Raw genomic sequence first — 24,076 nt, forward strand, 5'->3', positions numbered from 1 at the left:
TTAGTAAATTTTCTGAACGGTAAACATTAACACCACTCAATGTAATGTGAACATTTTACACCAGTGTGCAAGTGAGTATGGACATTGGAATAGTTTCTCTTTACTAGAGTTCACGAGTTTACCGCATAAACATTCTCTGAACATTAAATGAGCAAAAGAAAAACACCCATGGCAGCTCACAAAAACACAATGTGAAAGTTACACACGAGTCAAAATCCAGTGTTAAATAAATTGCTGACGGGAATTTCCTGCCGGAGCAACAAAGGACACAGTTTGCTCAAATGCGCTCACACACCTAGTGCTCTCACTGGTATACTGCTGCCAATTTAACTGTTCAGACCAAAGGAGAAATTAATCTCTTTTTTGGATGCGATGTTCAGAAACGGCGCACAGGACTTCCTGTTGGAAGTGTGAGTGACACGCATCTTGGCCAACTCAGCCGCATTTGCAATCCTAGGTTTCACAAAACCATTAAGCCAACAGCCGTGACAGTATCTTGACATTATCTGGCACAGTGACACTCACACTGTCATGCCTCATCATTGCCAGGGGGACTTTTTTCTCTCCTGACTTTTGAAGACTGTCATTTAGATAATTTGTGCAATTCAACAATACACTAAAGTAAAAAAAACTCATCTGTGAAGCATTAAGACTTTGTGAACACTATCAAGTAAATAAAGTTGTTAGACCCTTTACACTTTGAAACAGAGGCAGCTCATAGTTGTAAGCCAGAACGTTGAAATGTATCTGCTGAAATTAATGCTGTTAATAAAGCAAATTGCTCAACAACGGGGCGTTTGGCGGTGGCTACACGATTCGCCCTCTTTATGCCGAAGGCTTCTCCGCTCCGCGCCCCAGGCCGCCTGCACTGTGGTCACTGCTGCTGCGCTCGCTTTCAAAGAAAACCGGTAGTGGCCCCCGGCCGGGCGAGGCACAGTCGACCGCGGCGGAAGCTGCAGCCCTAGGCCACCACTCGCAGGGAACATCCTGACAATAATCGGTCGCAACACGCGCGGCATCGCACGCTCACACGCACGCACGCACGCTCGCTCGCTCGTGGCGCCGATATCACGACGCCAGAACCCACAACGTTGCAAACCCCAGCCAATCCGTTCCTCTGCAGCCACCAGTGCTTCAAGCGAAGAGGCTTTCTCAGAAATCCCACAAACGTGGCAACGAGCCACCCCAGCACTCTCCCACCCGGCATGGTCTTAACGAGAAAACGGGACTCCCTAGAGACCGCAGTTATAATGCATGGGATCTAAACGCTACCTTTTTGCACGACCATATATACAATACCGCAGGAGCCAATCATGCACCAGCTTTGGCCTCATGTAACCTTCACAAATATAGATATGTCAATCAAGCAGCAGTGAACAGAATAAACACTAAAAGCAGTCTCCGATTCATACACAATCTGTACTGTATGATGATGATTGTCATCATTTTTTCATTGTTCAGTAGATAGTTAATGCTTTCCAGATAAAGGCCTCGACATGCTATTGCCTGCAGCAATGCATTCCCTCCGCATCGGCATGAACTTTACCATCTAGAATTCCCACTCAGCCCTGTGCAATCTGGAGCATTGGCCTCATGTCTCTGCTGGAGCAACTCTGCTTTGCCAGATAGCCTGCACACACATGCCTCCCTGCACAAGAGGAAGATCACCACTACAGGAGTACCATCAATGGCTTTTACGGTCAATCCAGCAATATTGCCCGATGAATCATCGCTTATCGTGTCATGCCACCGAGTGGCCGCCCCCTGATGCAGTTATCCTGGGTTAGTCACGAGTATAGGTTTTGTACGACCCATAACTACGCCCCCATCACTGCCAAGCCACTACTGTAAGAACCAAGCACAGGCTCCTTTAGAGTAGAGAGGCGAATGGCCTCTGTGCTCAAAATAACAGTTTCTGCATTTCATTTCTCAGTATTTTCTTTCGATTCCATATAATTCAGTTCCGGGCCAAGAGAACCGCAGCGTATTTTTGCAATGAGTGGTGCATCGGGTGGCAGAGCCGGGTTGGGGCTGAGTACGATCACCGCCTGTTCTCTTCCCCCACCCTCCCCACTTACTGTGCAAACACCATCGCATCCGGCGTGCACCAGCTGGCTGCGTGGATGGAGGCCCCACGCGAGCTCCAGCTCAAAGGGCGGAAACGGAGCAGCGGCTCTCGAGCGCATGACTCATAGCCAGGACCACGCGGCTCCGGCTGCCAGAATGGGACCCATGATCCTCACCCCGCAGCACCGCGGCATCGCACACACCGCACAGCGCTTGGCGGAACAGCACGCGTGCCGTCACGAGCGATATTGGCAACAACGAATACTGGATTTTTATTCGTGCTAACAACGTATTGTCCACTATCGCTGAGAACGTTGGCTTTGCTCATAACCAATTACTGGGGAATGAAGAGAAAATGTTGGATTAAGCAATACATTCGCTTAAATTCATCACACTAAATCGGGTATGTATCTGTTGCAACTTATTCTTTGTACAAATTGTTCCATCTTAATTATCATGCAGGCACATAATTATCATTCAACATTGCTAAACGTAGCGGGCTGTGCCCCCATAATAAACAATTAAATAACTACAGATGATTTTCATTGTTATGATTACGCTTTGCTATTTCAAGAGGATGCAAACTTTTTCCACAAAATTGAATGAGCTGCAGCTCAATGTAACCATAATTCAGAAGTGATCACCTACCATACTTAAAAGTGAGTTCGCACGAGCAGTGATGCAGTAGAACAGAAGGTTCCCTCTAAAGTGCAGAGAGGCGCTCAGCGACACCGGCTAAGGAGCTGCGCTGCTCACATGGGCAGCATGCCCGGGCAGGCTCCGCACTCGGCACCCACCGCCTCCATCACCGCCAACGCATTGAAGCCTTCACGTTGAAACGTCTGCTACGGCAGAGCTCTGCCTGCGCCTGTTGCTGCCGCCACCGCCTCCGCCACTATTGCCGCCGCTGCCGCCGCCACCCCTCACTGGTTGCGTACCGATCGCGATTGCCGTGAGTACCGCACGGCATGGCTGCCCGGCGCGCAAACGCTCCCCACTCCGCCCCATCGCAACTCGTGCTCAGGATGCGCCGTTCCGGGGATCACCTTCCATTAGTTTCCGCTAAAATCTTCGACGTGACTGCCGCAGCCTCCATCGCCCACCTGCGACGTTCCTACGAGCGACGTGCACGGTAACATCCTCGCGGTGACATCCTCATGGTAACATCCACACGGTAACATCCACACGATAACTGGGTAGCGGTAACATCCATGCCGCGGCGGGCTTCTGGTAGTATCCACGAGGACCTAAGCCGCAGTCGGCGTTCACGGCGCACAATGAGAATTGGCGTCGCGATCCGGGACTACTTGTACGCCGAAGTGCGTAAATGCATGGTCCCGTCCTATTGGTCGACCCGTAAATACGAAGGCGCCTTGCATTATTATTCGTCGAAAAAGATTCCCACGCGAGTCGTTTCTACACCAATCCTAACGGAGCCAAGCCGCCCGCCTGAATGTCCTATTAGGGCAAGGGATGCGACCGGGACCTGTTAGCGATGCACTTACCTAGGGTGATGCATTGATAGATAATCTACCATTTTATAATCAACTTCTTACTTTTTTCTTAACAGGTGAGTGAATATTCTTGGTTCTTTCGGTAAAGTCACGTAGAAGGGAAGCAATAAAATAATAAAAATATAAAACAATACAATTCTCACGACGTTTCGACTGCAACACAAGCAATCATCATCAGGTGTGAAAAACACAGCAAGAGCATTTGAAAAAAGTGGCACTTTTTTCAAATTTTGGCACTTTTTTCAAATTTTCTTGCTGTGTTTTTCACACCTGATAATGATTGCTTGTGTTGCAGTCGAAACGTCGTGAGAATTTTATTGTTTTATACTTTTATTATTTAATTTTTTCCCTTCTACGTGACTTTACCGAAAGAACCAAGAATATGAATCCCTGCAGTCACGAAAGCTTTAAATCAGGTGAGTCAATATTGCAAATTTGATGGCTCCATATCTTACAGAAAAACAGATAGAAGGTGGTAGCAATGATGGAGATTCATACATCTGTGCCTCACCCTACACACGCACTGTGTCTATTCCAGGAAAAAATGTGGGGCATACACCGACGCAAAAGAAAACTATACAAATTCCGTGACACCGGTTCAATTAAAAACGTGACACTAAAAACAGTAAAAACCCTAATAACTGAGAATGTGATGCTTGCAGGAGGCCATGCTTAGCAACCCTCAATCACTATCTATAACTGTCTCATTTTCCCATATTATTTAAGTGGAGTATCTATAAATGGATCACCCTGTATTAATGTCAACTGGTTCTTCACCTGCTGCTCAGTGCGGATTGGTGGAGGAGGAGCCCAAGGCTGATTCTTACATTATTTGCCAACTCGATATCGTACATTTAAGAAACGTTATTTTATGAAAACATTTAAATAGTTTAAACGATAAATGTCAAATGATAAAAAGAACATCAAACACCGGGAGGTTTTTCAGATTTTTTTTCTGTTGAATTCAATCCAAGTCACATGATACTTTGTGCTACATACACTGGCTGTGCTAGTCGGCAGATGTTTTACTTTGGGGTTTTTTAGATGTTTAAAAATTACATCAATGCAGGGCCCACAAAATGCTAATAATATTATAACGCCCTTACTAGGTTTTACGTTGATAAGAACTTGCCCAGATTGTGCTGGTAGCTTAAATTTTTCCTGCATCCAACAGGAATACTTGAAAATGAAAAGACATTGTTTTTCTTTAATATGTTACATCAATCCCTCAAGCTGATCATCCCCTACTCAGCTCAATATCAAAACATTGACAGTCCATCCACCTTCACCACGATCACACAACTCCTCTCTACACTGGCACGTGACACAGGTTTAACTGAGAAGGCCAAGATGACAGAAGATGTCCTCGGCACAGCTTGGCTACAACACAATTCACAACAGCGTCTGGCTGGACAAGTTCCTGGGCTCCAAATCGTCACGACAGTGGACCAGCGTGTGCTGCGCTGGCTGTGAAACTTGCTGACGTGCACATGCTGGATACTTCAAGACAAATTAATCACTTACCGTCCACGTCTAGCACCTGTTCTCCAATAATAAAAGTGCATAACTGGAACTGAATGACAACAAGCACAAGCGCGATTCTCTCGCAATGTTTAGCAGGTGGAAAACGGACTGCCAACACAGTGTCAGCAGAGAATTGGCCGCAGGTGAAAAAGGCAATAGATAATAATTGAAGAGCGGCAGGCATTTAGAGGTGAGGGGGTGGCGAAGAGAAGCAGCAACAAACATGCAAGGAGTAACTCAAAAGATTAAGGGCAACACAAAGGTGAGGAGTGGCAGGTAAAGGGAGTCAGGTGAGCGATGAGCAGCAAGTGAAGGGCGATGGACGGGCGAGAAGCGCGGAGTGAACAGGCTGGGGGGGGGGGGCAGGTCTACGCACACACACACACACGTGCGCACCGTCCTTCCCTGCGTCACACACAGGAAGAGCCTTCAGGCAAGGTTAGGTCTCAGCTGGGTTAGACCAAACAGTTTTCATGCCCCTCAAGGATAATTACCAGACTTTGACTTTTATTGCAAATAAGCCAAGCATTTGTACTGTCTGTGGTGCTTCAATGTAAAGGTTCCCTAAGCGCCTATCTCCTGGTTTGCTTCCATGTTCTCGTTGCCTGAACGTTTGTGTTGTTTAACCAAAGGCACTGGGCAATCCACCCCTAAATAAGTACTGGGACTTGGCGAGGCTCTTTTGATAAAACGAGCAAGGGACAATTCTAGATTTGAAGCTTTCGTGACTGCAAGGATTCATACTCTTAGTTCTTTCGGTAAAGTCACGTAGGTAAAAAATGAAATTAAAATTAATATAATTATTATTTTATTTTTATCAATTTTAATTTCATTTTTTACCTACGTGACTTTACCGAAAGAACAAAGAGTAAGGAACATTATTGTCATTCAAAGGGAAACAGTGGCGCAGTGGTAAGTGCCCCGCGCTAGGATCCCGACGACTTAAGTTAAATTCCCCACCACGGTTAACATCGGCAGCAACTAACAATCGAACCACTCCTGCCTTCCTCAACCCCCTTTTCACCAACAACCTGTACTGACCAGCATGGTGAAGCATGGTAAAAAATAAATATATTAACAACATAGCCTGGGGATGTCTTCATCCAGCAGTGGATTGAGGTTTGGTTTAAAAATGTTTACTATATATGAAAGAAACCAAACATAGCTGAGCACATTCTAGATTTGAAGTTTTCGTGACTACAAGGATCCATACTCTATGGTTCTTTCGGTAAAGTCACGTAGGTGAAAAAATAAGAATAAAATTAGAAATCAGGTTTTTATTACTATGGTTGTCCCACATGATGACAGAAGCTTGCGTTGCTTCCGAAACGTCGTGATTTAATTTGATTATTTTTATTTTTTATTTTTTCACCTACATGACTTTACCAAAAGAACCAAAGAGTAAGGCTGAGCACGTAATGCAGTGCACAAGCGCTGCATTGTCAGCACCGGCCGGGCACCTACCCCCTTTGCGCCGTCATGTGCCTCGGCAAGGGCTCTGCATCTTCACCCCACTCTGTCTGGTGCTCATTCACAGATGCAAAGTGCCCTCGAGCGGTGCGTTGGAAATGCAGATGTTCCATCGTTACACTATATTTTAGTTGCTATAAAAATAAATTTCCTCAACGAGCCGTCTGTTTTGAGTTACTGTTGAATGTGATGCACATTAACCCACTTTACTGTACCACTTCCTGGAGCTCATTGTTATTAAGTCACTGATTTGTGTCTTGAATTAAGTGCCAAGTTAACCCCTCTGCCATCACTGCATGTTTAATTTAATGTTGCACATTGAGGTGAGGAAACACTCACAACGACAGCATTGGATTGACACCATTGCTCGTGATCATCACATAGTTATCTGAATTCCTGCAGCGCAGCCATGCTAGAAATCTCTCGTGGAGCTCATCATGGGACCTGCGGCACCGAGTAGTGGATCGAGATCACTGGCTTCCCTGAAGGTTTGCAGGTTTTAAGTTACTGTGCTCCCCCGAACAGTGCCCGGGGGCCAGCAGTTGGTTTAAAATGGTAAAGCTTGAGAAGTAGAGATGAGCCGTAACTTTTTAAAGAATAAAAAAATCTGTTGGCATCTTTCACATTTAAAAATGAAAAGTGGTGGATTATTTTTAACGGCAAGTTGGACAAAGAGAGATTTTATAGCAACTCTCAGACCGAAATGCACTGATGAACAGGAGATACATCTGTGCGAGCGTTGCGTAAAGCCACACTTTGACCACACAGCAAACAGTTTGAGACTTGGCACGGGAGACGGGGAAAGCGTCTGGGCCCAAAACTAAAAGCTCAAGTAATTTGTGTTGTTTGCAAAAGGCAAGATTTACATTTTCGCACGGACCAAAAAATAATGCACCATTGCCATAAAAAGAAAACGATCTGGGCGCTTTTATGGTGTCAACGAACAAGGCACAATTTGCCGGCTCGAGGCCATTAGCTCCACTTGCATCTGTAGGTGTCGCGGTGCCAGCGGGCGGTGAATAAGCCTCCATTCACTCATCGCCAAGGGCTCCGGGCCATTTCTTGGTTCATCACCCTAACATAATCTCAACAGCTGTACCGAAATCATGTAAACAAGGGCGCTTAACAAAAGAGATGCTCCAGGACAAAAATTGTACAACTGTTATACATGTCCTGTAATTATATAATTACAGCCCTTTGTCAATTCACTGTTAGATTGCTGGATTAAGTCATCTCCATGCCATATCAGTCATGGGTGTTCATTGACCATACTTCACCACGTTGGGCAGTGTGGGTTGGTGAATAGGGGGTGCTCAGTAAACACTCACCACTGATGTTACCAGTGGCCAAAAATAGGACTCAGGCGGCTAGGTTTATAGCTCAGTGTGTGAATCGCTGCACTCTATTTGGAATAACACTGCTTAGGACTCACAAAGCTGAACGTGATCAGTCGGCCTCAAGTTATAAATATCACCAAAATGAAAGATCTCCATATTTTGGCCAACTAGCCTTTGAGCGTCTTTTAACTGATGCCTCAACTATTAAAACCATCATCTTTAAATACACATTGTTTTAGCTACATTAATTTTGTTTTTAATGTAAATTTCAAACTCGTAGCAGAAACATATTTCCATCAACTGATGGAGATGAGCCGTAATCACCCATTCATTTTATCTAGGAGACGCTTTCACTTTAAAGCATTGCAATATCTAAAGAGTGAACGTGCAAACATATCTGCCTTACCACCGAGGTAAGAGCCATCTGGAAGCTGTAGATGCGTGCGAGGCCAAAGTCGGCGAGCTTGACCTGCCCGTCGCTCGTCACGAGGATGTTCTGGGGCTTGAGGTCGCGGTGCACCACGCGGTGAGTGTGCAGGAAGTCCAGCCCGTTCAGCAGCTGGTGCATCATATCCTGGCCACCACAGGGCACACACAACGCGTCGGCATGGCGGTGAGACAGGAGGCGTTAGCTGTTGACGAGCGCCAGTTTAAACGCGTTCGCGTATCAAATGGAGAAGCGCCAAGATTCTAGGCAGAAGGCACCGCACTGTGTATCACATGCATGGTGGAAAATACAGAATTTCCGTTTCAAGTGTACATGCACAGCTGTTTATAGATGTAATGAAATCACTGCTGGTAGCGTGCCCATTTGACAATGCTTTCCAGTAATCCTCGCACAATTTGCTCTTTCTCTGCCAAACGTGGTCTTGATTATACGTGAGCTCCAAAGGGGCCACACGAGTGGTTTGTGTTATACTCCTTTCCTAGACAAAACCGACATTATTTTCAACAACAATGTTGCCATGGCTTTTGTGATGAATGCACTTTTCTAAGGCAATTCTGACATGTGGTACAAGGCTCATCTTGAAAAAAAATTGTAATACTAACGGGAACACGATGATGAGAAATTCTGCATCGCACATGGCCACAAAATATGATGATTTTGTGATTGATGTGCCTGAGCCAGTAACCACAGACACCAATTTCACATCACCTGTTCCATAAACTCAGCCTCAAGAGAGTCGACAGAGCAGGCGAGAGGCAAGGTGTTTCAGGTAAAGTAATATAATCGAAACATCACCGTAAAACAGCAGCGCTGGTACTTGAACATAACCTTGCCTGATCAAATAAAATCATATCAAGTAAAAATGTATTACTCAAATATTTAGCTATGTGCCTGTCTGTCCGTTACCACTATTATTACGTAGTATAACAATCACGTGGATGATAGGCTTCGTGCACAACACTCTACAAGGGTCATCATTGAATGAAAACCTATTCTATAAGTACGTGAGCGACTCCAGGCTAAACAAACCAGATGATCATCCAACACTGGACTTTCATTCGATTTCGTGACATTCAATTTGTAAATCAGCAGGTGGACATGGCAGGGACACGGGCCGCAAGGCCAGCCTGCCCGCGCTATCACGAGAGCCCCTGTCTGGCCTCGGAGACTCCGTCAGGTTGAATGGTTTGGGCCCCCCGAGGCCAGGCGTCGGCTGCGCTATGCTCGCGTCGTCGCATATAGTGGCGGCGTGAGCGGAACCGGTGCTCCCCAACTGTGGGGCCCCTGCCCCAACACCCACACGCCTTGCGCACCACCACGGTCGAACACATCTCTCCAACATTCCTCCTTTATGAGAATCCTGCCTAATGTGAATCAGATGGATGGAAGAACAAAATTACAACAATTACCGCATGTCTTTCTATTCAACGGCCTCGCAGTATTTTTATTGGCGAGCAGACCTCGATTGGGCCCTCTGAGCCCTAGGCATTTCCACCGACTTTTTAGGAATCTTCAGAAACTGTGTTATAAAGCACATTTACAAGGAGATATTTAGAGCAGCAGTTGGCTCACTACCAACACTGCCAGAATGAAGAAAAAGGGATTTATTGTATCACTGGGCTCTCAAGAGGTTAAATAAAGGCAACAAAATACTACAATGAAACTCCTTTTGCACACAAGGCTTCTCAAAAGTGCTTAAAGGTAGGCAATCGGAACAACTTATGTGCGCTTGATGCAAAGGCTCGTGTACCACTGAGCATCCCTGTCCCACCGCAGTCGCACGAGGCGATGGCTCTGTGTTCCATGAATTGATGGTGGGGGAGGAGGAGCTGTTCAGACTCCTGCCACGGATGGGGCAGCAGCAAGGAGGAGGGGAGAATTTTAGTGCGCTGAGGAAAGCAGACCCACCACGTCGGAGCTTCCGCTGCCAGAGCAGGCCGCGCCCGGCAGCCCCAACCACGTGGCCCTCTCTGGCCCGGCCGCCCAGCCTCGCACAGCCGCCGCTTTGTGCCCGCGTCAGCTCACATTTTATTAATTATGCCAAGAAGCGGCAGCGGCGCGCACAGCCACGGGGACCGGCAGCACCAAACTCCGCTCCGGCAGAAAACCACAGCAAATGAACAGCTGGCCCGAAATGTTAATTATTTATTTAACGGACAGAGCATCCGGGCCATCTGCCGTACTACAATTGTTTCCCGTCCATCTCACAATTCATTTGCGGGTTTTTTTTTTCTTGATCTCTCTCTCTCCTCCCCCCACAATTTGGCAGCCTTCTTTTCTGCTGGTGGCAACGCAGTGTCCCGTGCAGCTGTCATCCTCCTCCGACAGTTACCTCCTGACCCAGCAACCGCATTTGTAGATGAGTGCTCAACAGCAGGTCCATTGAGCACAGAGTGCTCCAACAGCTGTTCATTCAATTGTCCAGCTTAGGAGTTGACCACAAAGACAAGTTTTAATACCAATTCGAAAGGCTGTAAAAATGAACCCAACAACTGAACAGAAAAGCAGCTTCTCCGACACAAGCAATTGAATGCATTAATAAGTAATCAACCCCTATCTATATTTTATATCTCAAGCCAACTTTAATTGTAGTCTTGCTGCCAATTAATTGTCAAATTCATGAGCACGTGCCATTTAAGTTCACAGCTGTCAACTGGTACAACAATGCAGCGATGGTGCACTGAAGTGAAACTCCCCACGTTTGGATGCGCACTCTTAGGGGGCATCACATCTATTATAAAAGCCCGGCGTTCCGTTTGTCCGACAACTAAATTATAATAACATTTCAGAAGGCCTGAAAGAACCGCCCCCCCTTCCCCCCCCCCCAGAAGAGGGGGTCAAAAGTTGATTCAACAGGTTTACAACAATTGTCGACGACCACCCCCCCCCCCCCCAAAAAAAATAAGTTCACCCCCCTCCCCCCACAAAATGATTTTCACTCCCCCACCCCCCCTCCTCCCAAAAATAAATGTATTTTGTAGGCAAATATGACAACACACCCTACATAAAATAGTCAGTAGTATCTGCACACATTGGGGAGGGGGGGGGAGAAGAGGACATCAGTGGGGGCGATAGGCAAGGCGCCAAGCGCCAAGAAGCCCTCTGCAGGAGCTTGAATAAGGCCGTAGGCCGCTGAAATTCTAGTCAATAGAAAGTGACGAATACGGGACTTCGTGTTCAACCAGCCTGGAGCAGCAGCCGAGGAAAGCTTTTACACTGGACCAATGGCCGAGGAGACACCGAGAACGCAGGCAGATGCACACCCCCTTCGTTGCTGCTATCAGAGTGTGGGAACCAATGAGTCCTGCATATTCATGTGGTGCTAAGCTTCAAGAGAGCTGGTGGGAGAAGGAGGAGCGACGAGCCGTGGCTGCAGCAAGCGACTTCTCGATCACAAAACCGCTTATCGGCAGCGTGTGAGCCAGGTGCGAGCTGTAAACTTTTATGTCACAAGACCACCGGTGGTTTTGTCACACCTGAAAGTGGGAAAATGGGGTGTGGGGCCTGGGAGCAGGAGACGCGTTTCCCTTCCACCAGTCCCAATATGACTCTTTTACCGTACTCTCGTTAATAAATACGACTTCAAAAGAGGGGTGCACTGACACCTTACATTTTCGCAAAGAAGCCCCTCTTTAATACCCATGATCCCAGAGGAACTGTAAGATAACAGAATATTTTCGTCAGCGCTTCTTTATGGAGGACACGTTATATTCACAATTTTCCTTCCTAATTATTCAATGAATTTTTACCACTCTGGGTTGTGATTTGATTCAACTCTCATTTTTAATAACGTGGTGCATGCAGTGGCCACTTGTGGCTAGAAAGGTAACGTCAATCCACTGTATGCCATATATGTAAGGTTATAGATATTATGCGATGCACGTCTTAAGAATCGACGTAAACATTTTTATTGATGCAGCCCTAATACTGAAATGTAATATTTAAAACAGGCATCCAAATTGGTAGAATGACATCTCTCTTTTCTTTGGTAAACTTTGAAGGGCGTTATTGCTTTTAACATAATTTGACAAGAGACAACGCCGCTTGGTATAGTATAGTGTCCTCGGTGGTTTAAACCTCTACTCCAATGCAATTGCAGCATCTCAACAGGTCGTGACCTGTTCTCAATTCCTTCATGCAAGGCCCATTTACCTTCAGAACAATGCCACTGCAAACACAGGTACCACCCCACTGCAAGCATGTGCGACCAAAGTCGGTGTGAAAGGAAACACATACAATAGACTGCTTGTCCTGCGGAGTGATTTTATGGCGTTCAAGATAACACCAAAAAAAGTTAAAATCGGAAAATAAACACACACTTTACACCCACTGATAAAATTCATTGGCCCATTGTACTGATGTATTCCAGTGGGGGAAGGTGGGAGGGTCATAAACAGATGTACATGAAAAAAGAGCATGTTCAGTTGCTAAAGTACGCACACAAAGCCACTGCACAGTCTTACATGTGGGGCAACCAGTGCATAACTTACAGCATTTTTCTTATCAAAAGTCAAAGTGATTTCCTGCTCAAAATATCATTGAGCCAGTGTTTATCACTTTCTTACATCCCTGAGCCATTTGTGGAGATTCCATAGTCATATGGGCGCGACAGAGTCTCTCACTGTTGACCTCCATCATTTTATTGATCCCGAAGGGATGATGGGCTGAGTCAACACTTAACCAGGATTTTAACTTAAAACCTTCTGATTGGGGGCTTCTCACTCTACCACTGAGACACCTGGCACAATTTCATATCAAGTCCCTTATTGAACATCTTCACCAAGGGATAAATTAGGAAGAGATAAAAATTGCATTTTTTAAAATGACCTTCAAGCAACATGTTACTTACTGGCAATGATGATGATAACACGTTTATATTTAAGTTTTATTTTGCCAACCAAATGATGCATTTTTGCAAAAGTCAACAAGTGCCACAGCCATTTCACACCGGCACGACTCCCATTATCACTCTCAACATTTAACGCACGCTGCAAAAAACATATTTACAATTATTCGCAACTCTACAATTACTGTAGCCGAGGAAGCTCGAATCTGCATCAGTGTCCAATCACAGAGCAGATATGGGCAGAGAACTGTAACAGAGCTCAAGCGAGGCGTGCGTGCCACACGCAGCAAAGAAGAACTACCCACGGCGATCGGCGATGGCGAACCGTCAAGGGGGAACCCGAGTGTTGTCGTGTGCACGGCTTTCTGGCCGTCATAGGTGCAGGAAAAGGCAAGGCATCGCTCGGTATTTGAATCTCTTCATAAGCAACGCGACCCTTCGTGTTGGAGAACAGTCCACGGGGCTCTCGGAGGTTTTTACCTTTATCTTGTCGGCGGGGAGGCCGGGCGCGGGCGCCTTCTCCAGGTAGGTGGACAGGTCCTGGTCCACGTGCTCGAAGACGAGCGTGAGCCTCGTCTCGCGGTCGGTGCGGGACGTGGCGCAGACGTCAAACAGCCTGGACACAAGGGCACAGGTCAAGCTACAAGTCGTATGTTTAACTGGGTGAGCATTCAAGATACCATGATAGTCTCGTTTGGGTCACTTCAATGACAAAAGCATAACAAATAAAATTAAATACAGCAATGAAGCCAACATAAATCAAGAGAAAAAAAACTGCGCCATATGAGTAATAAAAAAACCCAATAAATCTATGATGAATAAGAACTTAATTTTAACATAAGTCGGCTCCAGCAGATAATGTTTTTTTTTATCTATGGGACCCTTTTTGCCGGTATCAAGATAATGAAAAAATAGGCTTTACCCTTTCCGGTAGATAATAAAGGTGTTAAGATATTAAAACATCAAATAGACACCTATTGCAAGGCATAAAGTCTGAATTAACCACACGTGTGTCTTAAAACATGCAAAAAAAATGCTATGATAATGTATGCATTGTCCTTGAAATTGATTGACCCACACTAAAGACTTTTCTTTTCCTTTATGGCCTTGTCTCACCAGGGTTAGGCCAGAGAACACGAAAGGAGCAAAAAGCAATGAAAATACATTATCGAAGGATGTTTTATGAAATGACAGGACAGTAAGTGGGTTTTTAAAACCGTCTGTGTTTTAAAAATAGTCCTGAGACTCGGTAGAGATTTCTTAGACAAATATAAATATATAAGTTTCTTGAGACCTATTGAGGGTTTTTTTCTGGATAAACAATGGACATTGTCTTATTAAGTAATATCTGTGTATATATACAGATGCACTGGAAACATGTGCCACAAGCACATTCCTCTTGTGTAATTGTAACCAACATTCACGACCACTACATATTACAATGAAGCTATAATTATTTAATTTTTTAAGTGTAATTTCCCTCAAATTTTGTCCAGACTGTGCTATCGGTTTCACTTCAAAAGGTGAAGAGGCCATTCGAATCTCTCACAGAGCAGTGCAACCCTTGATGTTTAAGAACGACCCACGGAAGCGGATGTCACCGAGCTACCTCTGAGATCCCTTCAAGTGGTCTCCGGTCCAATCACTGATTATTTAATGCTTCACAAGCCACTGACTGGTACGGGTTAAACAGCACAACTATTTGTGAAGCTTCGATTTAAAGCTTTCGTGACTGCAGGGATTCATCTTCTTGGTTCTTTCAGTAAAGTCACGTAGAAGGGAAATAATAAAATAATAAAAATAAAACATAATAAATAATTCTCACGACGTTTCGGCCACAACGCAAGCAGCCGTCCTTAGGTGAAGAACAGGTGTGTCGGAAAGACAGCGTCTGAATGACAGACAGACCTGTTCTTCACCTGAGGACGGCTGCTTGCGTTGTGGCCGAAACGTCGTGAGAATTATTTTATTATGTTTTATTTTTATTATTTTATTATTTCCCTTCTACGTGACTTTACCGAAAGAACCAAGAAGATATTTGTGAAGCGTTTATGGACACAGGCACAACAGAGCTGGCTGCTAACTCCTCGTCCTACCAGGCTGGCGTAAGCCACTGTTCGGGGCCTAACTGCAGCAGGTCTTCCAGTGGAAAAAATCTCTGCGAGGAGGCGCAACAAAGACGCTGCGGAGAGAACCTGCTCGCATGGACGCACACACACACGCATGCACTCTTGGCTTTTGTATATTTCTCCACCATCCTGGCGACCAGGCTGAGCTGAGCGTGCCGGTCATGGATTATCAACAGCTCCGCTTTGATCTGACTCTCCAGCCCACCCGGACATGGAGTGCAGGAGTAGGGCTCGAGGGGGTAGAAGACACCTACAGAAGGGGCTCTTTATCTGCCCGGTTACTCCTGGCAGGCCTGGTGTGGTCGCCCACAGAGATCGCATGTAAGAGATTGAGATATCAGCAAACACATGCCACTTGTTTTTTTTCTAGGAGGGGGGGAGGCAGACCCTAATCATTCATTCAACCGCAAAAACAATAGCAGGGTCTGGCCCCTGCTCGCTGCTTCACACCGACTCCTATGGGGCCTCTGTTAGGAACCCTTGCCAGGAGCAAGGGTGCTGCACCATTTGCAACGTAGCAACAGAGATGACCCACGGTCAACAGCCATCAGCTGCAAGCAATTCAGAGGTCACCCCAGTGGCTTTGCATTTCAGTTGCTAAAATTAGCCCTGTATATACAACCTCTGAAGCAGGCATGTTTGGTATTGTCTCAGTATACAATGGTGCTACACTGTGCCAACAAAACATAGATACTGAAGTCTCAATTTATGAGTCAATGGCTGGCACTCGTGTGGTTTCCTATGAATGTTATTTAAAATTGTTTATTTAATAATGTAATAGACAATTCTTATCGTATAGATGAAATGGATACACCTACACTTGTACTTTTTGTGGAAAATTAAAACAACCACAGTTTTTGGGGGGGGAAATCCCTTCATTGCAAATGATATATATCGTGCAGTCACTCATGCACGTAGGAACATTGGTATCTTTGCTACAATACACACATTGGTACATTCCACGATATTAGATTAATCTAACTAGAATATCAGTGTAGAATGAATAAATCGTAGTGTCAAAGATGGAAAAAGTGAGGGCAGGGAGAGCAACATGAGATAAGCGTCATTGCCTGGGAGGCAGGGTTCACCCAAAAAGACACGCGCCGGTGAAGAGCTGAGCACACGCGGGGAAGGAATGGCATTTCAGGATGGAGGGAAGATGGTCGTCTCTTCAAAGGTTAACAGCTCGGGTTGTTGAGGTCATTGGAGGTGGATAAAGGGTCACGTACAAAGCGTTGGGGGGTGGGGGGGGGTAGCGGATGACACGGCATCCTGCTTAGGGACTGGGGAGGCACCCCACACACAGCTCAGCCTCCTGCCCGGTGGCAAAAGTTGTGCAGGTCACACGAGTATTCGGCTGCTATAAATTTCCACGCAATAAGCCACTTCATTAGGCTATCACTTGTGGCCAGGTCGCTACTGAAAAAAAGAGCTACAATAGATCGCTCAGCGGCCCTCATCTGGTAAAATAATAACAGTTTTAGTTTAGCTTAGAGTGGGCAAAAGAGATGACAGGGCAGCTTCTGGGGTGAGACCAGTAGGACGGGAAGAGGCTGGAGTCCAGCAAGAAAGGGCAGGTGGCCGAATACGGCCACACGTTGGCGCTGGGATCAACTTGGCACCGCCCTGTGCACAGTCGCCTGCGTTAAGACTTGTGGAAACCCGGCAGGAACTGAAGACTGTTGATGTAGATAGCAGTGGTAGTGTGCAGAGCAAATGTAAAAATGTTTTTTTTTCTGCTCAACGATAATTGTAAACGTCTACAACCAGGTGACAGCCCTTGGTTGAAGACCATTGAGAAGGAGACCAGGCCAGATGGGAATGTGGCAACGAAAGCGGAGGTCCCGTGGCTGGTACAGTGTGGCAGACACAGGAAATCAGACGGTAAAAGCTGAGCTTATGACCAGACACATGCACTCATGCATACGTGTGGGAGCATACACACACTGGTGCATGCAAAAACAGACACGCTCGGACAAAGCTCCAGACATTTGCAGTGAACCAGCTGACAAGGCACGGCGAGTGAAGGGACAAACCAGTGAGATGCACGGCAAGTTCAAATTAAACGGGAGGTGGTGGGCGCTTTTGTGGACTGGACCACTTGGAGTGGTGAGCATTGGAGATGGAACAGGGGCCCCAAGGAAGCGGGGTGGGGGGGTCGTTCGGCACACACGGGAAATGGGCCGTATTCAGCGGTGTTGGTGGCAGCGGTGAGCTACGGGGAAGCTGTTATAAGAGGTGCGCACTTGCACTGGGGCCGCACAGGGACTACGCCAGAGAGGGGCCACGGCAGGGCCGAGCAGTCGGGAGGGCGAGTTGGAGCGAGTAAGCGAACGGAGCGACAGCGGCAGATGCTTGGCAGAGGCAGCGGCCGCCAACCCCTTGGATGGCCCCCACAGGAGGGGCCAAAGCGGGTTAACTGCCGCAATAGCCTGCAGAGTGCTGGGTGTGAAAAGAAGACCAAATTCAACATTTTCTAATGCGTGAAAAAAAACGGCCTGCAAAAACAATCGGCCGGCTTAAATGAATGGGAGCAAAGGCTTTATTAATCCTGCACTACTCGAAACCTCAAAGCTATAGTTTAGGAAGCACTGCATTGCACACACTGGTCAATGTTCTCACATTTTCTGACTAAATGCACTCGTGTATGGAAGAAAAATAAGCCCTATATATATTTGACGATGCCAGAAATTCCCCTCACAAGCGAGCGGGTGAGCAAACCCTCAAGTGTAAAACACTGCAACCTGCACTCGTTGGATTGCTCCAGATGACACACGCGGGGCGCACACAAACCCCTTCCTGAGCAGACACATTCCCGAGAACAATCGCTTATCACTGGCGCTCAGCAGTCTCGCCGCCGCCACTATGCACCCTCGTGCTACTGCTGCTGCTGCTGTCAAGCACTCCACGCCAGAAGCAGTGGCTGCAAGCTCAAGCCAAAGTGTCAATCCTCTCCACGACCAGTAATGTATATTCCGCATTTCCATGGCAAGGACCAGTCTTCTCCATACGACAAGAGTCACGCTAGAAAAGTATTATAGAACTGTACATCCATTACAGTTCAACAGTAATTTGAAGCCCGACCAATCGATCAACTTATCTTGTATAATTAAAGGCCGTGTTATCATGCGATTAAATATGGAGGCAAATAGACGTATCTCTACTGGGGAAGTACTTTGTCCCTGAAGATACATCCTGGATGCAAAACAAAACTACATTTAGTTTTCACTTCGTTTTCTCTATTACCAACTGGAATTTGTACTGCGTGGTGCAGAACCCTAGGCCCAGAAGACCTGGCAAGTGTTGCCGTGCAGAGGCGACGCAAATGTCCGTGGAGACATTATGAGGGTGGCAGTGCATGTGTCAGTGTGCAGCAGCAGCTAGAAGCAGTAGCAATAAGCAGCGTGCCCCTTGGTCCCCATGCTGTTGCGAGCATCACATCCATGGGAGAGAGGGAGCAGTGGCACCGTCACCGTGCTCCACTAATCACAGTGCGGCTTCCCACGCAGCGAGCGAGCAAGCCGACAATAATGACGGGAGGATCCACAATGCCACTTGCGCACAGCTCAAGGAGGAGATGAACTTGTAAAGAGAGAAAGACAGGGCATCGTATGCCGTTGTTCTCTTTTGCACACCGCTATCTCAGAGCTATTTTAAAATGTGTAACTTTTTCTCAGAGGGGGGAAAAAACCGACAGGAAGCCGCATGAGCAGTTCTAATGCCAAAGACGATGATTACTCAAACGTCACAGCCTCGTGCCTCACCACCAGCGCCATGAAATATAAAGTCACATTTAATCCTGAGTTCAATACCAGCTTAAAGACCGGTCACAAAAACAAACCACCCTTGTAACTGATTTTGAGGACATCAACTTTAGAAAATATGGTTCAGATGCAGGAAACATCTTTCCACGGAAAATAATATTCCGCTAAGGATATTGAGCACGTTGAAAATGGGGAGGAGAAACTGCTGGTGAGAGACGGATGAGAGAGATTTATGCAGGAATGGGATGCGGTTGATAAGAAGCTACTGATTGGGATAATGTGGAAGATTGAGTAAACAGAATCCCTGCAGGTTTATCTGACATATCACTCCTATGTGAAGTTATCTCTTGCATTTCAACATGATGTTTAACGGCCACTTGACTAAACACAAATCCAATTTCTGCCAGCATGAAAAGACAAAGTGTTCTGTTAACAAACAAACCTCGGCACATTTCTTCTGGACAGAGCCTAATTGCACAGCAAAAAATATCCCCCTTTCCACTGGCGCATTCAAGCCGAGCCAGTGCAGGGCTCTCACGGTACTGGTGGTTCTTCACTAGCTATTAGTGATAGCTAGAGCCACAATCAAATCGTGGTTATTGCCATTAAAGACATCTGAAACTGGCTCGGGGCGGGGGGACCAAGGAGGACCATGCTAATGACACGTTCATTGCGCGAAACATCAGTCAGCACAACGTGAGGAGACGCCGTCATCGCGCCATCTATATGCGTCTCGACTCATTCGTCGTGTGTGACGTCAGCAGCACAGCCCGGCTTTTGGAGTGGAAAAACAACTTGGCACCTCCCGAGTTGGCTCAGCACGGCCCTGGCACGGCTCGGCTTGGTTGCACGGTGGAAGAGGAACGACGACCTGGAAAGTCTTGGTGAAATGAAAGTGCGCATGTCGTACAAAGTGCGACTCGGCCTGACGAAGAGCGACCAAGGCCAAGTTGTGCGAAGACTCGCACAGGGATTACAAATGTCTGCACTCAGCATCTCCATGTAGAAACGCCACAACTACTGTTGCCAACTTGGCAAACATTCTGGCCACATCTGGATATTTTCGATGGTCGTGAAAATATTTTGGTTTCCTAAAAAGCTGAGGTGGTAGCTCTTGAAAACTGTTTCAATTCAGTGCCGCAGTGATGAAAATGTAATTAGTAACATGCAGATTTAGTTAAAATGCATTAAGGAGCAGGTTTGGGGCGCCATGGTGGCGAGACGTTAACTACCTCGCCTGGTATGCAGGAAGTCATGGGTTCAATCCTGACTCTGACGCCTTTAAATTTGGAATTTTCATGTTTGCCCTGTGGTCGCGTAGACTTTTCTCCTGGTCCTCTGGTTTTTCTCTCCACATTTAGAAACATGCATTTAGAGTATTTGGCTGTTATAAATGTCCACATGATAAGCCACTTCGTTGAGATATCATTTGTGGCCAGATCTCTTCTGAAAAATAGCGATATAGCTCAGTGGGCCTTACCTGGTAAAATAAAAATAGTTTAGTTATCATAAAAATAGTTTAGTTTTAGCTTTATTAAAATAGGCAGCGTTATAAATGTCCTGTCTGAATATGTACCAAGAAGAAACATTCACTTGCGAGCTGTAAACATGTCTTTTTCAATGGGGACTGGGAAATCTATAATTGTTTGCTTGATGTAATTTTCAAGTAATCACTGATCGACTATACACAAATAAAAAAAAGTGAAATGAAAGTGCGCATGTCGTACAAAGTGTGACTCGGCCTGATGAATATAGCCCACTAAGCCTCTTCTGAACTCTTCAAATGTGCCACAACCTTGCTTGGAGAACACAATAAAGGGTGAGTGGGCTACATTGTCACATTACACCTACACAAGATGACTATGTAGTATCCTGACCGTCAAACAAACCTGTTTAATATCGTTACAATGAACGCATTCTGTGACTATATCTGATTGGCCATTGGGAAAATTATTCTTGCGGAGACAACAAAAATGCACTTCACGTATGATGTAAACATGCATGCCCTGCCACTGCTGTACTGTATGTGCTTCAAATATAATGGTCAGGAGATCTGGAGAAAACAACACAAAGGAATAAGCAGGGCTAAAATCCAGCACTAATGGTCAGAAAGTAGGTTTAAACATGTTCTGCTTTAACCTTATGACATCAAGCAGAACAAAATGGTGCAATCATGCATAAGAACCACTGCACTGTGCAACTCAACATATATATATCTGACATAAAGGCAGAAATCCACTGTATAGCCTTTAACAGACTTTTGGGGCAAGTGCTGCTAGCGAGCACCTATTAAAGCCAGCACGGCACAAGAGAGGGTGAGTGGCCGCAACCCGGCTTCCTTTGTCTCCCTAGTGGCGATGTTTGCACACCACATCGGCTAATAATTTGAGGCTGAGTAGACCTAGGGGAGGCCCAGGACCAGTTCAGATAATCGTCACTGGTGTTGGCCATGAGCGGGAACTGAATTTTGGTCGCGGAGCTCGTAACACAGCGCACTATCCACTACACTACCGCTCCCCATCAAAGATCAAAGATCCCCCGTATAGCCTTAACAGACTGTAGGGGCAAGTGCTGTTAGCGAGCACCTATGAAGGCCAGAACGGTACACGAGGGGGTGGGTGGCCAGCACCACGCCCGACCGCCTTTGTCTCCCTAATGGCAATGTTTACACACCGCACGAGGTACTCATTTGAGGCTGAGTCGACCTAGGGGAGGCCCGGGACCGGTTCAGATAATCGTCACTGGTGTTGGCCGTGAGCGGGAATCGAACTCGTGTCGCCAGGTTCATAGCGCAGCGCGCAAACCGCTGCACTATCGCTCCCCATATGCACGCACACACATACATACATAAAGACGTGCCTTCTTTGTGTGTTAATGGATGAAAGGGGATATTCGGCGAAATGCGCCAGCCTTTCCTCTCCGAACCCCAGCAGCCGCATGGTAAACTGCAAGCTGTGTCTGGAGGCTTCATTTGGCATAAGGAATAGGGTTAGGCCAGGAATTGTCTCACGCCACAAAAATTCCAAAAATGTCAGCCAAGCAATGTAAAACCCACCAACTGTAGCAGTGCTGAGCTATGTGCTGGTAAAACATTTGTGACATAGACCTTTAACCTTGCTTGTCATGGCCACGATGCTCACAGCATTCCCAGTGTGTGCTTCTCACATCCAAACAATTAATTAATACGTACAACATGCACACATTATCTTACGTTGACATTAATTATTACGACTGAATTAATGTTGATTGTTCATATCAATAATTAATGTGGATTGGTTTTGACGGGCAATTCCGACACAAATTAAACAGTTATACAATATTTGTTGTTGATGACGACATCAAATAAGTCAGTATAACGTGCGTTTCAAATTGTGCTTTGGGACAGTTTGCATGGTAAATGTAGAGCACACAGAATGCAGTCTCACATTTGTATGACGAATGGCCACAAAATGCATAGATGCATGGAAAAGATGAATGCATCGATTTGGCAGCCCGTGTGCCTAGCAGGTGCAATGTCAGAGAACTGCACATTGGACTCTGACATGTCGATGTTTTTCACCAAGTTTTCAACAGCAACTATGGCAAAAAGTGACTGGAAGAGGCATCAGTGGGAAGGAGACGGGCGACTAGGCAGGGTTCACTGTGACCACAATAAGTTACGCATTACGCATGTTCCTGAAGCCCCCACAGCCACAGGAAAAGACAAAGCCCTACAGAATACTGGCTTTTGCGGGTTTACATGAAAGAATAATCTCGCGTGGTCGGTAAAGTATTTAAAGTCGTGCATTACGCAAACGGCAGAGGGTGGTGAGTCACGGTGAAAGGGGAGTGTGGTGGCGGCAGTATCTAGCATGTTGCGCTGTGTACACACAGCGAGCCCCTGCTCACATCAGTAGCAAGTGATATCTGAATCGGTCTTAGCATTGGCTAGTGTGAAGAATGGTGAAACAACCCATCTTGGTGTGGGGAGGCTATTATCCAGTGGTGGATTGACAAATAGCTGTCAAATATTAATTATTACACTAATGAAGCAACATGAATATTTATTGATTTTTTTTAATTGCCTGATGTAAAATATGAAATGATCAGCCCAATGAATCTAACTTGCCATAAACTTCCTCAAAAAGTATGTGGGAAATATTTATATTTTGTTTATCTATTTAAATTCATTTAATGAAAAAAGTTCTCTTTCCTTTACCCAGGAAAGCCTTTTGGAGCCTGAAGACTGTTTTTCAGGGGGCTTTGCTTGGCATTTTTAGGCAATCACATTGAAAATATTTACTTATGGAGGAAACAGGAGGGCAAATCTGTATGGAGAGGTCAGCGATATCCTTGCTGTGCTATCTACTGATCACTTTGCAGGCCTACAGGTAAAGATTGTCACATCACAAGATGCTCTGTATATTATCTCATTGGATCTTAGAAGCTAAGCAGGGTTGAGCCTAGCTTGTACTTGGATGTGAGGACTGCTCAGGAGGGAATAATAGGTGCTATCGGCTTGGGCTACGAGATGGCCAGGAGATGAAAACATAGAAATGGATTAAATATTTTTTGTGCGGAGCTTTGCATGTTATTATCTTGTCCACTTTGGTATTCTCTGGGTACTCCAGTTATCTTCCACATGCCTGACGCTCGTTAAAGCAATTGACCAAACATCTCAATTCAGGACTCCTCGAAAAAAGCACCTTTAAACAGTGTGGCTTTCATGTGTAAATAGCGTAGTATTATCACTAACTCGACATGATCCACCAGCCCCACCTCCAGAGCACTGTATAGATGTCGCGCATCACGGCCACCACGCCTGCTACAATTCCGAAACGTTCACAGTCAGGGGTGGTGGCACTGTGTGAGATGCGCACATCCTGCAAGGGGGGTTTACGCGGCGTGCGGGCGGGCTAGAGGGCGGGTGGGGGACAAGCAGCCTGGCGATCGTTAGCTGAGGAATGCACGCCCTGCAGACTTCCCATTGTTGTGGCG

The 24,076-nt window shown here is 46.1% G+C and overlaps 1 protein-coding gene across 1 annotated transcript in view; it reads right to left on the reverse strand.

Annotated features, from left to right (window-relative positions):
* Positions 1-24,076, reverse strand: part of LOC144728694 (cyclin-dependent kinase 6-like) — a 51,641-nt gene that overhangs the window by 13,875 nt on the left and 13,690 nt on the right. The window contains exons 3-4 of the mRNA XM_078608319.1: positions 13,687-13,822; positions 8,319-8,486 (exon numbers count right to left, since the gene is read on the reverse strand). Coding sequence (XP_078464445.1) covers positions 8,319-8,486; positions 13,687-13,822 — 304 coding nt within the window. The remainder of the gene's footprint in view (positions 1-8,318; positions 8,487-13,686; positions 13,823-24,076) is intronic.

This window comes from Lampetra planeri, chromosome 2, assembly GCF_965212315.1.
Source record: "Lampetra planeri chromosome 2, kcLamPlan1.2.h2, whole genome shotgun sequence".
Classification (NCBI taxonomy): Eukaryota; Metazoa; Chordata; class Hyperoartia; order Petromyzontiformes; family Petromyzontidae; genus Lampetra; species Lampetra planeri.